This window comes from Mixophyes fleayi, chromosome 11, assembly GCF_038048845.1.
Source record: "Mixophyes fleayi isolate aMixFle1 chromosome 11, aMixFle1.hap1, whole genome shotgun sequence".
NCBI lineage: Eukaryota > Metazoa > Chordata > Amphibia > Anura > Limnodynastidae > Mixophyes > Mixophyes fleayi.
In genome coordinates this window covers 28,586,635-28,603,856 of record NC_134412.1, presented here as the reverse complement: position 1 = coordinate 28,603,856, position 17,222 = coordinate 28,586,635, and the positions used below count along the sequence as shown (strand labels likewise).

The 17,222-nt window shown below is 40.8% G+C and overlaps 1 protein-coding gene across 5 annotated transcripts in view; it reads left to right on the top strand.

Annotated features, from left to right (window-relative positions):
- The first annotated feature begins 1,654 nt into the window (after nucleotides 1-1,654).
- Nucleotides 1,655-17,222, top strand: part of PPP1R12C (protein phosphatase 1 regulatory subunit 12C) — a 73,527-nt gene continuing 57,959 nt past the window's right edge. For 2 of the 5 annotated variants that reach the window (XM_075189734.1, XM_075189732.1), the window contains exon 1: nucleotides 1,657-2,079. In XM_075189734.1, coding sequence (XP_075045835.1) covers nucleotides 1,750-2,079 — 330 coding nt within the window. In that variant the 5' untranslated portion in view covers nucleotides 1,657-1,749. Of the gene's footprint in view, nucleotides 2,080-17,222 lie in introns of all 5 variants that reach the window. The other 3 variants (XM_075189733.1, XM_075189731.1, XM_075189735.1) reach the window with 3 other exon arrangements.

The window sequence follows — 17,222 nt, the reverse complement described above, 5'->3', positions numbered from 1 at the left end:
TTTGGTCAGATAGGGCCAGGGATATTTTGTCTCGATTTCGTAAATTTAGATGTTGGAAGGTATGCTAAATCCTGATTATAGGCTTGGAACGAGCACAGCTTACGGAATCAGATAGGCTTTGTCAAAAAGTGTTCCTATAACACTACTTGGTTTAGCCTCATTTACTGCTTAAATTAATCATGACATTAATGTGACATCGAGGGGTAAATGTATCAAGCTGAGAGTTTTCCGGCTGGTTTGAAAAGTAGAGATTTTGCCTATAGCAACCAATCAGATTATAGCTATCATTTTGTAGAATGTACTAAATAAATGATAGCTAGAATCCGATTGGCTTTTCAAACCCACCGGAAAACTCTCAGCTTGATACATTTACCCCCAGGACTGAATTTATTACATGTGGCACTTTTGTGTGTGAGATTTTTTTTTGTACTTTGCAATGAACACTCCTTCTCATCCAATCAGCCGATGCAAACTTCTGTTACTCCCCAAACGTCACCATCTTATTCTGCAAACCTATGATTTTTATCTGAAATCATGGAGCAGTTGCACAAATAGAGGTGGTTTCATAGATGAGATCTACAGTAAAACAAATTCCATTCAAGTACAAGGATATAAATCCAGTACTTAACATGCTTCAAAATCCAAAAATATTTGTGTTGCCAGCTATTTCCAAAACAACTCTAGATTTTAAAAAAATATTTAATAATATAATATTTCTGAAAGGAAATGTTTGGTATGTTATCCACTGCTTACTGAGCCACAGCTCCTAGACAGCTACAGACATGATATTCTAGAAAATACAAAACCTTAAGGATATATTACTTCCTCTGACCATAAAGTTAGTACTGTCTTTACTAATCCTATAAATGAAGAGTATTTGTAGTGAGTCAGGATTCTGTGACAGACAGGGCCATCTTAACAACATTATGGGCCCCGGGGCAAAGCCGTGCACTGGGGCCCATATATATATATATATATATATATATATATATATATATATATCATACTTGCCAACTCTCCCGGATTGTCCGGGAGACTCCCGCATTTTGCGAGAGTCTCCCGGACGAGTGTGGCAATCTCCCTGATAGGAAGGGGGAAAAATTTAGTTTAAACGCCGCGATTCACCCGGAATCGCGGCGTTTAGCCCCGCCCCCACTGTAAAATGACGCGATTTGCGTCATTTCGTCACGGGGGCGGGGCCAAAATGACGCGATTTCGCAGCCCCGCCCCCTGCACGCCCACGTCCCAGCCGGCATCTCCCGGAAAAGGGAAAAAAAATGTTGGCAAGTATGATATATATATATATATATATATATATATATATAGATAGATATAGATAGATGTACTTGCTCAGTGACCCTTGAAGGTTTTTTCTTTTGCAGGATTATTTATTCTAATTAAGAGCCCTGCCTATGGGGCCCCCTTGCCCATGGGGCCCACGGGCACCTGCCTATCGTGCCCAATGGAAAAGATGGCCCTGGTGACAGATAGAAACTAACAGCAGCAGGTTCCTGGTGGCGGGACTACATTTCCCGGCATGCCGTGCGCACACAGCCTACAGATAGAATCTAACAGCAGCAGCAGGTTCCTGGCAGCGGGACTACATTTCCCGGCATGCCGTGCGCACGCAGCCTGGTGACGTCAGGACGCAGAGAGCAGCAAGCTGGCGGCAGGAACCAGAGACGTAAAGGGCGGAGGAGCAGTTAGGGGGGTGCAGGCGGCGGCATTACGGAGAGAGATAAACAGAACATGGCGGAAGGAGCTGCTGCCGCTGCGCAAGCGAAGGAGAGGCGGAGGGAGCAGCTCCGGCAGTGGGCTCGTTCTTGCACCAACCAGGAGGCGGCCGAGCCCCGGTGGCAGCGGCGCAGGAGGCGGACTGGAGACGGGAAGGAGGAAGATGAGGGGGAGCGGGGCTCAGGAGAAGGGGATGGGCGCACGGTCCGGTTCGAGCGGGCAGCGGAGTTCCTGGCTGCATGCGCCGGGGGGGACCTGCTGGAGGCGGAGGAGATGCTGAGAGGGGAGTCGGGGAAGGATGTCATTGACAGCACGAACACAGACGGGATCAGTGCCCTGCACCAGGTGAGAGCACTAGTGATGCAGCGTGTCTGGTGGTGGACATGTGATGTCATATGTGATGTCACACATGCCAGGGTCCTGCATGGGATGTCTCACAGGCCAGGGTCCTGCGTGGGATGTCTCACAGGCCAGGGTCCTGCGTGGGATGTCTCACAGGCCAGGGTCCTGCGTGGGATGTCTCACAGGCCAGGGTCCTGCGTGGGATGTCTCACAGGCCAGGGTCCTGCGTGGGATGTCTCACAGGCCAGGGTCCTGCGTGGGATGTCTCACAGGCCAGGGTCCTGCGTGGGATGTCACACAGGCCAGGGTCCTGCGTGGGATGTCACACAGGCCAGGGTCTTCTAGTGACAGCTGTATAGAGTTCTGTATGGGCCACACACAGGCTATTGGAAAGCTGTGCTGGACACTCTAGTGTTGGCAGGTTGTTCAAATTAAATGGCATAATCTACTTTTTAAGTCTTGGCTGTCAGAGAGACTTTGCAGACAGATTCTTAAGCCTACATCTTAATGGGCCTCTATGTTAAGACAATCTGTTGCAGATGTCTCTGCAGTTTGATGCAATCCGTTGCCCACCCATAAAACAGAAAACCGTACATGAACCACAGTCAGAGGTTTGCTAAGTGTTGCTGATCATGCTTGAGTTGTGAAAATGTAAATTCTGACAAAATACTCAAATCTCTGAGGACCCTCGCTATACTACGATTTAATAGACCCTTTAAAGGCTGGTGTCCCTATGCTCTCTGTTTCCAGTAGCTGGTGATGATGCTGCCACCTATAAAGCAGATGACACAGATCTGGGCAGTTCAGTCATTGTCTTGTCTCTGCAGTTAGTTGGCAAGTGCACAATAACTCCAGGAGGGAGCTGTCAGCAGTGCAAGTAGAGTTTAGCTGTCACTGGTAAATTGGGAATCTTCAGATAACCAGCTGCCCAATCATATCTTGAATGGACCTTAGAACTATCTGACAAGTCAGAGGGAAGCTTATTGCACTTTGAAGGAAATGTAATGTGTAGCAATTTAGCAAATGTCCATGAAGCTGGCAAACGTTATCTGCTCACTTTCAGAATACTGTGTAGTTTTGAGTATTGAAGCCTCCTGGTATTTGGTCTGCAATTGCTAAGTAAAAATATAAAATAGTATCATACATAAACAATTATAACTTCATACATGAGATGCATAATGTGTCTGAAGTCTGTCAGAATAGCTTTGTAACAGGAAAGGTTTCATGTAACAGTTAAAGGTCATTCTTGTCTTCATTCTCTCATTGCTTTATGATTCAATATTGTATCTACATCGCAGTTATATTATACCCAGTGTGATACTTAAAGACTAAAAGTGCATTGTCATCAATAATTGCTTTATGGATGTTAAGTTTACACCTAACGTTTCTTGAACTTTTCAGATATAATACTATGCACAAGTGTTTCTTACTTGTTTATAATTGGTAGTATACTAATTTAATTTCAAATCTTTATATCCTGTACAGCCCATACATTTCCCTGCATTGCTTGAGAGAGCTAGCAGTACCCAGAGTGCTAATTAAAGAAACGTATTCCTTTGATGTCTCTTTATCAGACCAGAAGCATTATCAAGAGCTAACATGTTATCTGCTTGGTCCTTGTTTTTTTTTGTACTTCTACTGCAAACAGTACAACAATGATTTGTATTCTTGTAGACCCAATGTCCTTCTTTGTTTCATTACACAACATACTATCTGATTTCTACGTTTATAGTTTGTATATTGATGCTTGTAGATGTTTAACCCACTCACTGCAGCCTGTTTCATTCTACACAGCTGTAGAAAACTTCAGAGTTCCTTAAAGAGGGCAGTTTTGTATCTTACTGATCCTGCTTAATCACCTTACAGTAACTTAAAATAAATCCGTCAATGCAGTTTTTAACTGTGTGCTGCTCCGACAGATCAGGCTGAGTTGCCGAATTTTAGAAAGTATTGTTTACTTTTCTATATTGGGAGCTCAATATTTAATACCCATCTCCCAATTGATAATATGGTTTGCAAATCATTGACCTTTCTACTGTATTCTAATGGAAGAATAATCATATATTAAAGTTGTGTTTAACCTGTTTTTGTGCTAACTTCAACTGACAAGTCAATTCATTTTTAAAAGATTTAGGGGGGTATTCAATTGTTCCTCCGGCCGCCGGAAAAAACGAGCGCTCTAAAACTATTACCGTTTATACGGTAGTTACTCGCTGAAATTCATCTCGCAGCTGAAATTCAGCGACTAAACTACCGTATTAACGGCTTTTGCGCGCAAAATTACCGTATAAACGGTAATAGTTTTAAAGCGCTCGTTTTTCCGGCGGCCGGAGGAACAATTGAATACGCCCCTTGAGGTTCTTATTCAATTGTTAACGCTGAAAAACGAGTGCTCCAAAAATATTACCGTTTATACGGTAATATTGCGCGCGAAAATCGTTAATACGGTAGATTACTCGCGGAATTTCAGCTCGCCGCTCAGGGAGCGGTGAGCTGAAATTCCGCGAGTAATTGCCGTATTAACGGTAAGATTTTTTGAGCGCTCGTTTGTTAGCGTTGACAATTGAATACCCTATAGTACAAAAGAGTTTTGCTGAAACTGCTGTGGCTCTGTAAAATGATTAATGCTTGACAGATTTACAGGTTCAACCATAAAGCATTAGAAATGAACAATGTTTGAAAGTGATCATATTAACTTGTGACATTGATTGCAAAAAATCCTTTTAAATATATGGTAATGTATTGTTAAAGTAAGATTGTACCTCTTGAAAATATATATCTGCCACCAATAGTGGCATTATTAGTCATGGGTAAATTAATTGCAAAGTTTTAAAGTGTTAGTACTGCAATCTTTCTTACAGTTGAAACAACATTTGTGAATTGTATTTTTGTATTTGAGTGTAATAGGGAAAACAAATCTATTGTTTAGTTATCATTTGTGCAAAGAACCTTCTCCATGTTGATTGGTGACATTTTCAAAACTGTTTTGCTGAATATTTGCTTTAAACCTCATTTGTGGAATTTCGCTTTGACCTTGTGTTCAGCGGAATTCCCTCTATCGTTTTTGTTCCTTTTGGAAACCTCCCTTGTGATGTGGAATATTATTTGGTGGATTGGCAAGGCAAAGGCGGAAGGATTGTATTGCTGGAACTACGAGAAAGTGTATGTTCTGTTTGACTTGTGTGAGAGACTGCAGCAAATGTCACTCCTCTACCTATGTTTTGCGTTTATAATTAATCTGCTCAATGCATTGAGGTCAAGGAAGTGACCTCCATTGATCTCCTGAATGGCACTAAATTGCAAGTTAATCACATTTCAAATGTGTTTGCCATTTGTTTTACTGGTGTTTGTTTGTTTACTTGCAAATTAAACACCATTGGTTGTTGAACTGCTTCTTGTGAAGTAGAGCAATGGTCCTTATGTTATCTCTTATGGCACCATACAGACAGTCTGTTTACATATACTTTTATTTATTTACAGTTTAGTATGCAATATATTATGAATGTGTACTGTAAAACGAAATCGGGTTGTACATTTTAGCTGAAGTAGAAAGCCTTACAAAGCTGATTGTCTGGGGTTTGCTTTTGTTGTGGTGCTTATTAATATTAACCTTTTATTTATATAGCACCATTGTATTACACAGCACTTTGCAGAGAATGTTTAATCATCCACATCAATCCCTGCCCCAGTGGTAGTTTAAATCCTCTACCACACACACTGTCTTTGCTGTGGTTGCATGTCAAACTGTTATTCAAGAGACCTATATTGTTGCTTAAAATGCAGCTGTCATCACAAAACATACTTGGTTAGTGGAACCACGTTACCACCAAATTTTATGGAGCATGTGGTCAGTTTTCAGAATGGTTTCTACGGATGGTCTTTGGGATCACTGGTTATAATATATTCTGTTTAAAGTGCCCATCAGTTCACTAAGAACTAGTGAGATCGATCAGGCTCTCCGTGCTTAATGCATCAGTGATACATGAGACACGGTTTCTAAGTTAAATTATACTCTGCATTCTCATAAACGGGAAAGAAGGCTGCCTCCACAGTATGTGAGCAATGGGTACAGTTTCATAATGGGAAAAAATGCTGGAAAAAACAAAGTTTGTTGTGAAACAGTTTCACTTACCTTTTTTGTTGCCTTTCTTAAGTGATTATTCTTGGGCAAAATTAGAGCATTTGTAATGAAACAGTCTTCCAATCTATCTTTAATTAAAAATTCAGAATGACTTTCATTCCTGTGTAACTGTAGAAAACCTGTGTTTATTTGGCCTTTAGGATTAATAAATGGACAATGCCAGTTGATGCAAAGGAGCTCCTCATAACATTCCCAAATATACTGTGTGTGACATTTTTCCAGATGCCTATTGGTCAAATATATTATATTCTTTGCACTGGGACATGTTTTTGAGACTTGGGGGTAAATTTATCAAGCTTAAGTTTCTGGTGGGTTTGAAATGTGGAGATGTTCCCTATAGCAACCGATCAGCTATCATTGTGTAGAATGTACTAAATAAATGATAACTAGAATCTGGTTGCTATAGGCAACATTTCCACTTTTCAAACCGGCTGGAACCTTGCAGCTTGATACATTTACCCTTGGGTCTACAACATCTATTTTTTTGTTTTCACTTATTTCTGTTGTACTCTACGGAAGTTATCACACAAACTGCATACGACTGCCTCACTCACGCCATCTTATATCTCTGACCTTGTCATGAGATATACCTCTGCTCCATCTCTTCGCCTCTCCCCCAGCCCTTGTATCCTTCTCTCATTCCAGTCCCCAAAACTTCTCCCGTGCTGCTCCTCACCTATGGAACTCATTACCTTATCCTACCAGACTCTCTCTCCCAAACCTACAATTCTTCAAAAACTCCTTCGCAACTCCTCTTCGTGCTTGTCTTCCCCCTGCCATCATACATGTAGCCGTATTTGACAATTGATTACAAATTTCGCCATGTATATAATGCGATTAATCTGCCTGCCGTGTGACTAGAGACACAGAGGTTATTGAAGGGGGTACTGCAGACAGCCTTCCCTTGCCTAAAATTGCCAAAATGTAGCCATAAGCTGTCAAAAGTATGTTGTGATGAACTTGTAGGGTTATGTGGATGGATCGGCTATTGTGTGTCTATCTTCAGACTAGCGGATGTTCCCTGCTGTATTTTTTTATTAAGTTTCCATTTCTATAGCTGTTATTTGTGCCCTATTAATGACATTGGCAGTCACATCTTGACCAGACAGGTGACAACCCTAGGATGAACTTATATTAAGCCTATAAACTTAACTGGAGTATTCCTATATCCGTTATGACTTTTTTGTTTCTAGCGACTTAATTGGCTGCACGGCCTCGAATATTTATCCCCCAATTCTGCCTCTAGGTTGGGGACAAGTAATCCTGTCATCAATGCTGTACATTAAATTATTTTTGTATTTATATACACGGATACATTTAAATAACTTAATGCTTTTTGTACTGCTCTGTTTTAAAGGAATATGCATTTTTAAGGTTAGTATTTGAAACTATTACTATTTTAAATTTTCCCTTTAAATAATTGCAGATTCTGACACCTCCTGCTGTATAGTTTATCTCTGATCTGCAGCTTATGGTGGTGCTGTGATCCTAAGCGGTGTTAATAGTAAAGGATTACATCTGTCATGGGACGTTGGTGTTAAAGTTGTTGAGTGACTGGGCTAAACATGTGAAATTACTGGGCTAATTTGAGGTTGAAAGGTGAGGCCGTATCGGCTGCCACAAAAAAGTAAAGTGTTTTAAAGCTAGTGTCCGATGTAGGGGATTCTGCGCTGTATATTAAGCGGTTTATAATTAATCGCTTCTACACTCGTGTGACATCTAGTTCTCGTTCTCCATTCACTTTTTCAAACTGTAGTTGTGAAACGGTTTCTGTATGTACATTAGATGTCAGAGGTCTTGGGATCATTCCAGGAGGAGAAATTGGATTGGATTTCTAGTTGTTGGGTGAAAATAAAGTTGATTGTTAAACCTCTGCAGAAATTATCCGTGGATAGAGTCTAGAAATCAACCAAATGGTTGCAGACTTGTACCGCTTTCATACTGCCGCCCTGGCAATATCCTGGGTTTTTCAAGCCGGGTTTTTGCCGGGACTCGGAGCGTCCCAGCTCAGAAACACCATTCATACTGCACCTCGGACCCGGGAATTTCCCGGGTTGACCCCATTCATACTCCACAAGTCTGTGCCCTGACAATCTGTGGGAGTCATCACCAGAGCAGTTTTCATTGGCTGAAAACATTTATTTTTTTTGTAATAGTCTGCTTTTCTGCTGTTTTGTCCATAAAGATGTGTTAGTGTATCTTATAAGATATTTTAATTTTTATTGTTCCATTGTATCATTTGTAAACAATCAGACATTTCTTCAGTGTTTCCACCAATTCCGTTCTGTACTGCTCACTGCTCCGTACTTTACTTTAGTCACCTATGTAAAGTATTTGCGACCTTTCTCTTTCGTTTGTTTCTTATAGTGTGGATGATAGAAGTAGTTGTTTCAGTCCATACTGTTGTTTTCCTCTCGAGTTTTTTTTTTTTTCCTAGTTTTTATGTATGCAGTTAATGTAAATATTGTGAGCATTACAGGTCAGACAGCCAATCGGCTTGTTTTCTGTGCCCGGGTTGCACCATTCATAGTGCAGGCAACCCGGGAATTACCCCTCGATAAATCCTGGGTTGAAGACCCGGGTTTTTAGACCCGGGATTTTTGACTTGTACCATTCATACTGCACCAAGACCCGGGTCGTTTGAGCTTGCCCCGGCAAAAACCCGGATTTTTGGTGCAGTATGAATGGGGTATTAATAGAAAACAGGTGTCCTGAATTACAGGGGGGGGGGGGGGGGGGTTATGGCTTTCATAACATAGATGGTCAACTCTGCCTCTTTTTTTTTTTTTTTTTTTTCCTAGTTCAATGAAAGACTTCTGCAACAGAAGTTCAGGGAAAGTTATAATACCTCCAACCATGCATGTTTTTAAGATACTTTTACACCTAGTATTTTTCTTGTGATTTCACAGCTTCATATATGAAGTTTAAAAAAAGCCTTATAACACTTAAAATCTGTTTCACACTACAACAGAAATATACAGTGATGGTGCTTGGTGTACAAGGTTGGGAACTTGTGATCTATTAATGTGGTCGTCATAGCAACAATCGCCATGTAGATGAGGGATTATTGGCTTTTATTTTGCAATGCTGTTAGTGAACAAACCATACATATCTCCTCTGTTCAATATGTGTCCATCCATCAGTTGAATTATAATGTAATTACTATAAAAGAAGAAAAAATATACAAGCAAACATACATTATGAAATAATTTTCACTCTTCAATCCCCATTTGTGACTTCTAATACCAGGGCCACGTAGTTGTCCTGCGCTAATGATGACAATTATACCTTTGTCATGTCTTGGCACTTTTGTTGTGTTAAATTATTTAAGTATTTTACCAACACCATACCTTTTTGAAAAATGTATATGTTTTATAGAAGCGCAACTATGATGCAGCATAATCTTATTTTCCTCTGTTAATGTGCATTTATTCATAGAGAACATTGTTCCCTATTTTAAGGTGCATTATAGCCACTTTCCAAAACTACTTGACACTCCTCAATAAAACATGGCTGCTTACTGAGAACCCATGTACATTTACCTTTTTAAACTGCACACAATTGTGACATAAGGTGTCAAACCATGCTACAATGAATAGAATCTAATGATTAGAATAGAATGATTTTCCTCCTTCCATTCTGCATCTGCAATTCTTTACATTTTCACTTCCTTGCGGAACCTAATTCAAACTCCTCAGCTGCTACTCCACTGCCAAATCTGTGACATAATCTCCCTCACAACCTCTCTGCACGTTCATTGACCGTTGGCTCAACGGCCACTGCTAACCACATCCCATTTCCACCTCCAAGACTTCTCCTGTGCTGCTCCCCACCTATGAAATACATTTCCTCGCCCAATCAGAGCATCAAATGGGATAAACGCTCCTTAAAATTGCACCAGACTTCTACCCATTTCCACTCTTGCTGGCCCTGCCGGCCTCTTCTTTCTCTTTCCTGTCCACTCTCGCCTCATGCACCTGATATCCTTGTATAGGGTCTCTTCCATGTTTCTCTCGTTTGTTGGTATTTTGGCTCTTGGTCTTCTGTGTCTTTGTACTATGCTCTGATTCCCCAATGTATGATGCTGCAGAATTCTGTGGCACTGTATAGATTATAATAGTGAGATAGTTCTGCTTGAGTTTAGAAATGACTGGTTTGGCTAACCACATGATATTGTCTGTTTCTAGCATTCGTACTGAGGATTGTAGTATTCAAAACAGTGCAACATTCACCGGTTATTGAATGTATTTCTTCATTAGACCAGCAAAAAATGTACATTTTTCATCTGTGATCTGCAACAATTCAGTGATCTTTATGCTGCCCAGTTTTTTTCCATTTTTTTTTTCTTATTTTTACGAGAATTACTATAATTATTTGGTAAAACATAACTGTATATAATATTTTAACATAATGGTTATTTGGTTAATGATTCTCAAAACTCAACATACAAGCAGGGCAACATCTTAATCACAAATACATGTTTTATATCTAAAAATAAAATCTCAATTAACGTTTCAGAAGAAATCAGCCAAGTGCGTAGACCCATATGCCACTCAAACCTCCACTTGCTCTAAAACTCCCCCACATGCCATTAGGCCACTTGCCTTGTAACCCGAAGAGGAAGGAGGGAGACCTCGTGGTGCAGACTGCTGCTGACCTTGTTATATTGTGCGTACAAGGTCACATAATGCAGTAGCCGGCTTCTACCATCGCGTTCTCTCATTCTCAGAATATGTCGGAGTGAAGGCACAGAGCTGGGGGGCGCAGGTGATGGCTTGCCCATCACAATTTATAGTAATGCACTTGTCTGAGCCTCATGCGTACAAAGTTGTGCGTGGGATATAAGAGGCATGACCATGCATAAGAAGCCACTGAATGTTTTTATAAGCAAAGCTGTTCAGAATTTAATGTAAAGGTAAACGGTACATCTCACACTTTAAATATATTTATATATTCTGTTCCATTTTCAAACTTTCAAAGACATGAGAAATTTTCTTGCAGTTTCCTAAGTAAGTAAGAAAAGGCACTTTGCCGATTGTTGGATTCACACACAAAAGTATACCCATGTCCTGTTTAATCCTTGCTGGTATCGTGCAATAGGAGCGCATGATCCCAAGATAACAAATGTACAAGCAAATTGAAAATCCTGGGTCTCGATCTTTGTAGCCAGCTTAATCAAGCTCCTTTTTGACCCATCCCACCAGCTGTTTAGTCATTGACTGACTGTAGGCCACGTCGGAGAATAAACAAGATATTTTATCTACATTCTCTGCAACAATTACCAATTAATAGGTTTTGACAAAATGGTCCTTCAGATGTGCTCAGTAATTCATTGTTTACAGTGTCTCTCTAAAAATTGATTTTTCACTTATCTCTGCAACCTGATGTTTGTTTTTAACTTCATGACTGTTAGTGAGCATTTGTGGAGTGATTGTCTTAATACGGTTCCCTATTGTGGGCTGCATTTAATCAGTTCATGGGTTAGATATGTGTGGAGAGCTGCTTGTTTTATGCATCCTCTAGAAACATACCGTCAATATAGTATTCTTCCACCTAACAAATATACACCGAACAGCCACAACATTAAAACCCACTGACAAGTGAAGTGAATAACATTGATTATCTCGTTACAATGGTACCTGTCAAGGGGTGGGATATATTATGCAACAAGTGAACAGTCAGTTCTTGAACTTCATGTGTTGGTAGCAGGAAAAGTGGCCAAGCATAAAGATCTGAGCGACTTTGACAAATTGTGATGGCTAGACCACTGGTTCAGAGGATTTCCAAAACGGCAGGTCTTGTGGGGTGTTCCTAGTATGCAGTGGTTGCTACCTACCAAGAACAACCGATGAACCAGCGACAGAGACACGGGCGCCCAAGGCTCATTGATGCGTGTGGGGGAGTGAAGGTTAGCCCATCTGGTCCATTCCTACAGAAGAGCTACTGTAGCACAAATTGCTGAAAGTTAATGCTGGCTGTGATAGCAAGGTGCAAGAACACACAGTGCAGTGCAAGTTTCCGCAAGGCCGTCAGAGTGCCCATGCTGATCCCTGTCCACCGCAGAAAGCACCTACAATGGGCATGTGAGAGGCAGAACTGGACCATGGAGTAATGGACAAAGGTGGCCTGGTCTGAGGAATCATGTTTTCTTTTACATCATGTGGTCGGCCAGGTGCATGTGCTTTGTTTTGCCCAGAGCATCACACTGCCTCTTCCCATAGTGCATCATGGTGCCATCCCTTCCCCAGGTAGTGCTCTGCTGGGAAACCTTGGGTCTTGACATTAATGTGGATGTTCCTTTGACACGTACCACCTATCTAAACATTGTTGCAGACAAAGTACATCCCTTCATGTTAACTGTATTCCCTGATGGCACTGGCCTCTTCAAGGTGTGACTTAGCCATCAAATTCCCCAGATCTCCATCTGATCGAGCATCTGTGGGATATGCTGGGAATAAAAAAGTCCAAACTACGGAGGCCCTAGCTTGCAAACTTAAAGGACCTGCTGCTAACACCCTGGTGCCAGTTACCATAAGACACCTTCAAAAGGTCTTGTGGACTCATGCCTTGAAAGGAGAGAGCTGTTTTGGCTGCACATGGGGGACCTACACAATATTAAGCAGGTGGTTTTAATGTTTGGCTGATAGGTGTAGATTCTAGGGGTGAAAGTCTGCATGAACATGATGGCTAGAGCAATGTTTCTTGCCAATGTTCTACGGCTACTCCATTATGCCATTCCCAACATCAGTTGCCTGCACTTTACTGAATGCAATACAAAGTACTTTCTACTAACATACAAAAGCTATAAACTAAATTGGCACAACATGCTTCTCTTCACTTGTCTCAAGACCTCTCCCAACTCTACCCCTTCATTCTCCCCAAGATCTGCACCTTTCATCACACATTGTGTGTTCCCGATCCCAGTTACAGGACGACTTCGGACTGCAACAGCTCTGGAATTCCCTCCCTTGTATAAGAAGACTTTACCCTAGCCTCAAAACATTCAAGCGTTCCCTGAAAACATCTCTTTAGGCAAGCTTAAAAAATTCCTGAGACCTCATCTTAACCTCCCTATGATATCCTGCCCAGTTACCACCCATCTACAACGGTCATGTAAGAGTTACTTATTCTCTTTCCATACTATGTGGTTTATTTATAAGAGGAGTTTTTGGGGCTCCTGACTATCAGTGGGGCCCTTTTGGTGATGACTTGTCACCGGCGGTAGCCTTCAGCAGGGGCCTCCCACTTCCTCAGTCCCTCTGCTCCCCAGTTTGGTGTTGGCCAAGAGGGCACCAATGGAAAAAATGCTTTATTATAATAAAGCATTTTTTTTATTTTTTTTTATTTCTTTTTGCTTTTTTTTGTAAATTGCTAGATCACAGATGTTCTTGGTGTGGTAAGCAGCACTCTTAATAAGTAGACCCCCTTGTATGTTTAATATCCAGTGTTACTATGTTTGTTCACAGTTGTAAAGAACTGTGGTCTTTGCTGGTGCAACATAAATGTTAATACCATATGAAAGCTAAATCATTTCATGATGTTTTGGGCTTTTTAATGTTTTTATTAAACTTTTGCTGGAGTGCTAAATGACATCCATTCATGAGAATTGGTTCCATAACATGGATATTGGTATCAATGATAATATATTGTATTTTCTATAGTGACTTTTGAGTAAGTTTTTTGCAGTGTACCAACCAGGTGGGTAGGAAACTGCACATATTTATAACACATTTGAAGCTATTGGGCTCTTGAAGGTTTTTGTCGCGCTTCATTTACATGTATTTCCACAACGAACATAAAGAAAATAATTAAACCTCTAGTACACTACAAAATGCTCAAACAATATTAAAACATGTCAACTAATACTTAGTTCTGTAAATAAAAAATTTTTTAATTTTTTTTATGGACCATAAAACTCGTATTCTGGCCGAAAGAACAGCCAACATTGCTTTGTCAACCACTCAGTTCTGCTATCCGTTTAAGGGAAATGGGGTGATACTCAAATAATTTTACCTTCCTCCTTGGGCATATCTTGCAGTGGGGATCTAAGTATCACCAGCACCTGGTCATTTTTGGTGGTGCTTTTTCGTGTTCCATCCCCACCCCACTCTAGTGTCTGAACTATGCCTGACTACAAGTTTCTGCCTTGCTTTAGATCCCACAAAGTGATTAGTAATTTCATTTAGAAATGCAGCAGGAATGTGCAGTGCTGTCTTTTACATGCAGGCTCATACCGATTAAAGTCTGATAACAGAAGATCAACACATCGCAGAGCAAATACTGAGAAGTCAGTGCTTGAACTTTTTATTAGTTTTTCACTGATAAAAAATATGTATGATTTATAAGACAACGCTGCAGAGATGTGCTGACTTGAAGCACGCGTTCAACTCTCCCGCTGTCCGACTAAGTGATTTTTACAGCTGCCGGTCTCATTGCCTTTTTTTTTTTGGGACTCTCTGCTGTGGTTGGAGCCTTCTTTGGGTTCTTTCTTGAGTTGTCCTTTAGCAATGGCAACATTTTGGTACTTGTTAACAAGAAGTGCCGCTATTATTTAGTTGGGAAAAGCGCTTCCAGGCTGACATGATTTATTCACTGGCTTGAGTCAGGCAGTGGGAGGTTTGGAGCAGCGGTTAATACACCGCTATGGTCCACTTGGTGGGAGAATGTCCTTACAAAACTGAGCTTTCCAGCTTCCAAATCAGCCCCCAATAAATTGTCAAATACCCCGCTTGGCCTTTTTATATAAGTTTCTTATTGGTGCGGACTCACTTATTTTATTTTTTTATTTGGTTTCATGTCTACTTATATGTATGTGTTACATTTTATTTTGGGCATGTAGCTAGATATTGCTTGAACTGCACCCATATTTCTTTGCTATTAATATGTATGTGTGGTGACCATTTTACGCATGCCAAACTCCGATTACAAAGTGCATGTTGCCTGCCAATTTGACCCATTCCGTTCCTTTTAGTTGCGGACCACATCAAACCATTGTTCTCTGTATATCACTTATAACTTTGACATGTATCCTTGTCACATTGTCCGAACAGACAATCGGGACAATTTTGGATACAAACTGCTCTGGCAGGGTTGTTAGGCCAAAGCTGGGTAGAGCTGGACATCCTTACGGAACCTCTCAGACTCTACTATTTAGAGGAAGTGTGAGTACAGGGGAGGGGTAAAATCTTCTAAGTTCTGGAGGTCCCTTTTTAAACACTTGTGGGAAATATAGTCTATTATGCATCTGGAACAGATTGACACACGTCTTATTTCAGTGTCTGCTACAGTCTTTTGTTTCTGTCCTTTTTGTTTTGGTTTTTTTTTGTTCTGTTTTTTAAAATTCTTTGCCTTAGTCATACTTCAGAAGAATAATGGGGCCGAGAGTACCTCTGGGAAATAATCCTCTCAGCAGGCAATTATGTAACGTTGTCTAGGGTATGTGGGATCCTAGTAACAAACATTGTCAATTTCCATGTAAAGCATTGTTTTTTTCCCCCCTTGTAATTGAATAGAAAATAAGTGCTTATGTGTGTGTCATGAGCTATTGGTCTAAGATTAACACTTCTTCATTATGTGTTCAAACCCCCCCCCCTCCCCATTTGTAATAAATATACCACCAAAGTTTTCTGTACAGTTGCTGTGAATGATTCTTTGTGGCCTATGTGAAGCCGACGCACTTTTACAAAACTTTCCAAAACGTTTGTGATGTATATTTTTATTTTTGTTTGCAACCTCTTGTGATTTACATGGGCTTGCTGCTGTTCTTTCCCACATAATGGCACCATAGATATCCCCATTGGGGGTGCTCTGTGTTACCAGGATGCAAACCCTGTATGATTCTGTGACAGTTTGAGGACAAAAATTCTTTGTTTAGTTACAAGCGCCACAACTCAAAATGAACACCTGTATAATTTACTCTGGTCCCAGAATGTTACTACATAATAACTAGTCTGATCCTATTTTGTGTCTTGTTTATTGTAAAACATTTGCAGAAGACACACGTCTTGCACAAGACACCGCAAAAACTTTAATTCATGCACTCATCATCTCTCGCATTGACTATTGCAATTCCCTCCTTACTGGTTTTTCCCTAAACAGACTCAAACCCCTACAATCTATTTTGCACGCAGCGACCAGACTGATTTTCCTTGCAAATCGTTCTTGCAGAGCCACTCTGTCAGTCTCTACATTGATTGCCTGTTTTTTACAGAATCCAATATAAATTTCTACTACTAACATACAAAGCCATCAGCAAAACTGAACCAACATAAATCTCCTCACAAAATATCTCCCAACTCGACAATTCCGTTCTGTTAAAGATCTGCATCTCTCATCCACTCTCATCACATCCTCCCATTCCTGGTTACAGGACTCTTTTCGGGCCGCACCCACTTTATGGAATTCACTCCCTTGCACAGTAAGACTCTCCTCTAGTCTTCAAACCTTCAAGCGTTCTCTGAAAACCCACCTCTTCAGACAAGCTTATGATATTCTTCAACCACCCTCTTATTCTCCCTAGGTTACCCTATTGCCACCTTCTACACAGCTAACACAAGACGACAACCCTCTGACCAACATTATAGTGTGACAGATCACATAGCCCACTCAATACTTTTACCTTTGCATTCTAGCTGGTCCATTGTGCAATATGATGTAGCAAGTGCCCTAGTGTTTCAAACTCCCATTGTCCCATAAATTGTAAGCTTGCGAGCAGGGTTCTGTTACCTCTCGGTCTCTATGTATTACCCAGTATTGTTTTATTAATGTTTGTTCCCAATTGTAAAGCGTTATGGAATTTGCTGGCGCTATATAAATAAATGATGATGATTACATGCCCCATTCCTGGTTACAGGACTTTTTTTCGAGCTGCAACGACTCTGTGGAATTCCCTCCCTCACACAATAAGACTCTGGTTTACAAACCTCCAAGCGTTCTCTGAAAACCCACCTCTTCAGGCAAGCCTATAATATTCCTCAACCACCCGCTTAACCTCACTAGGCTACCC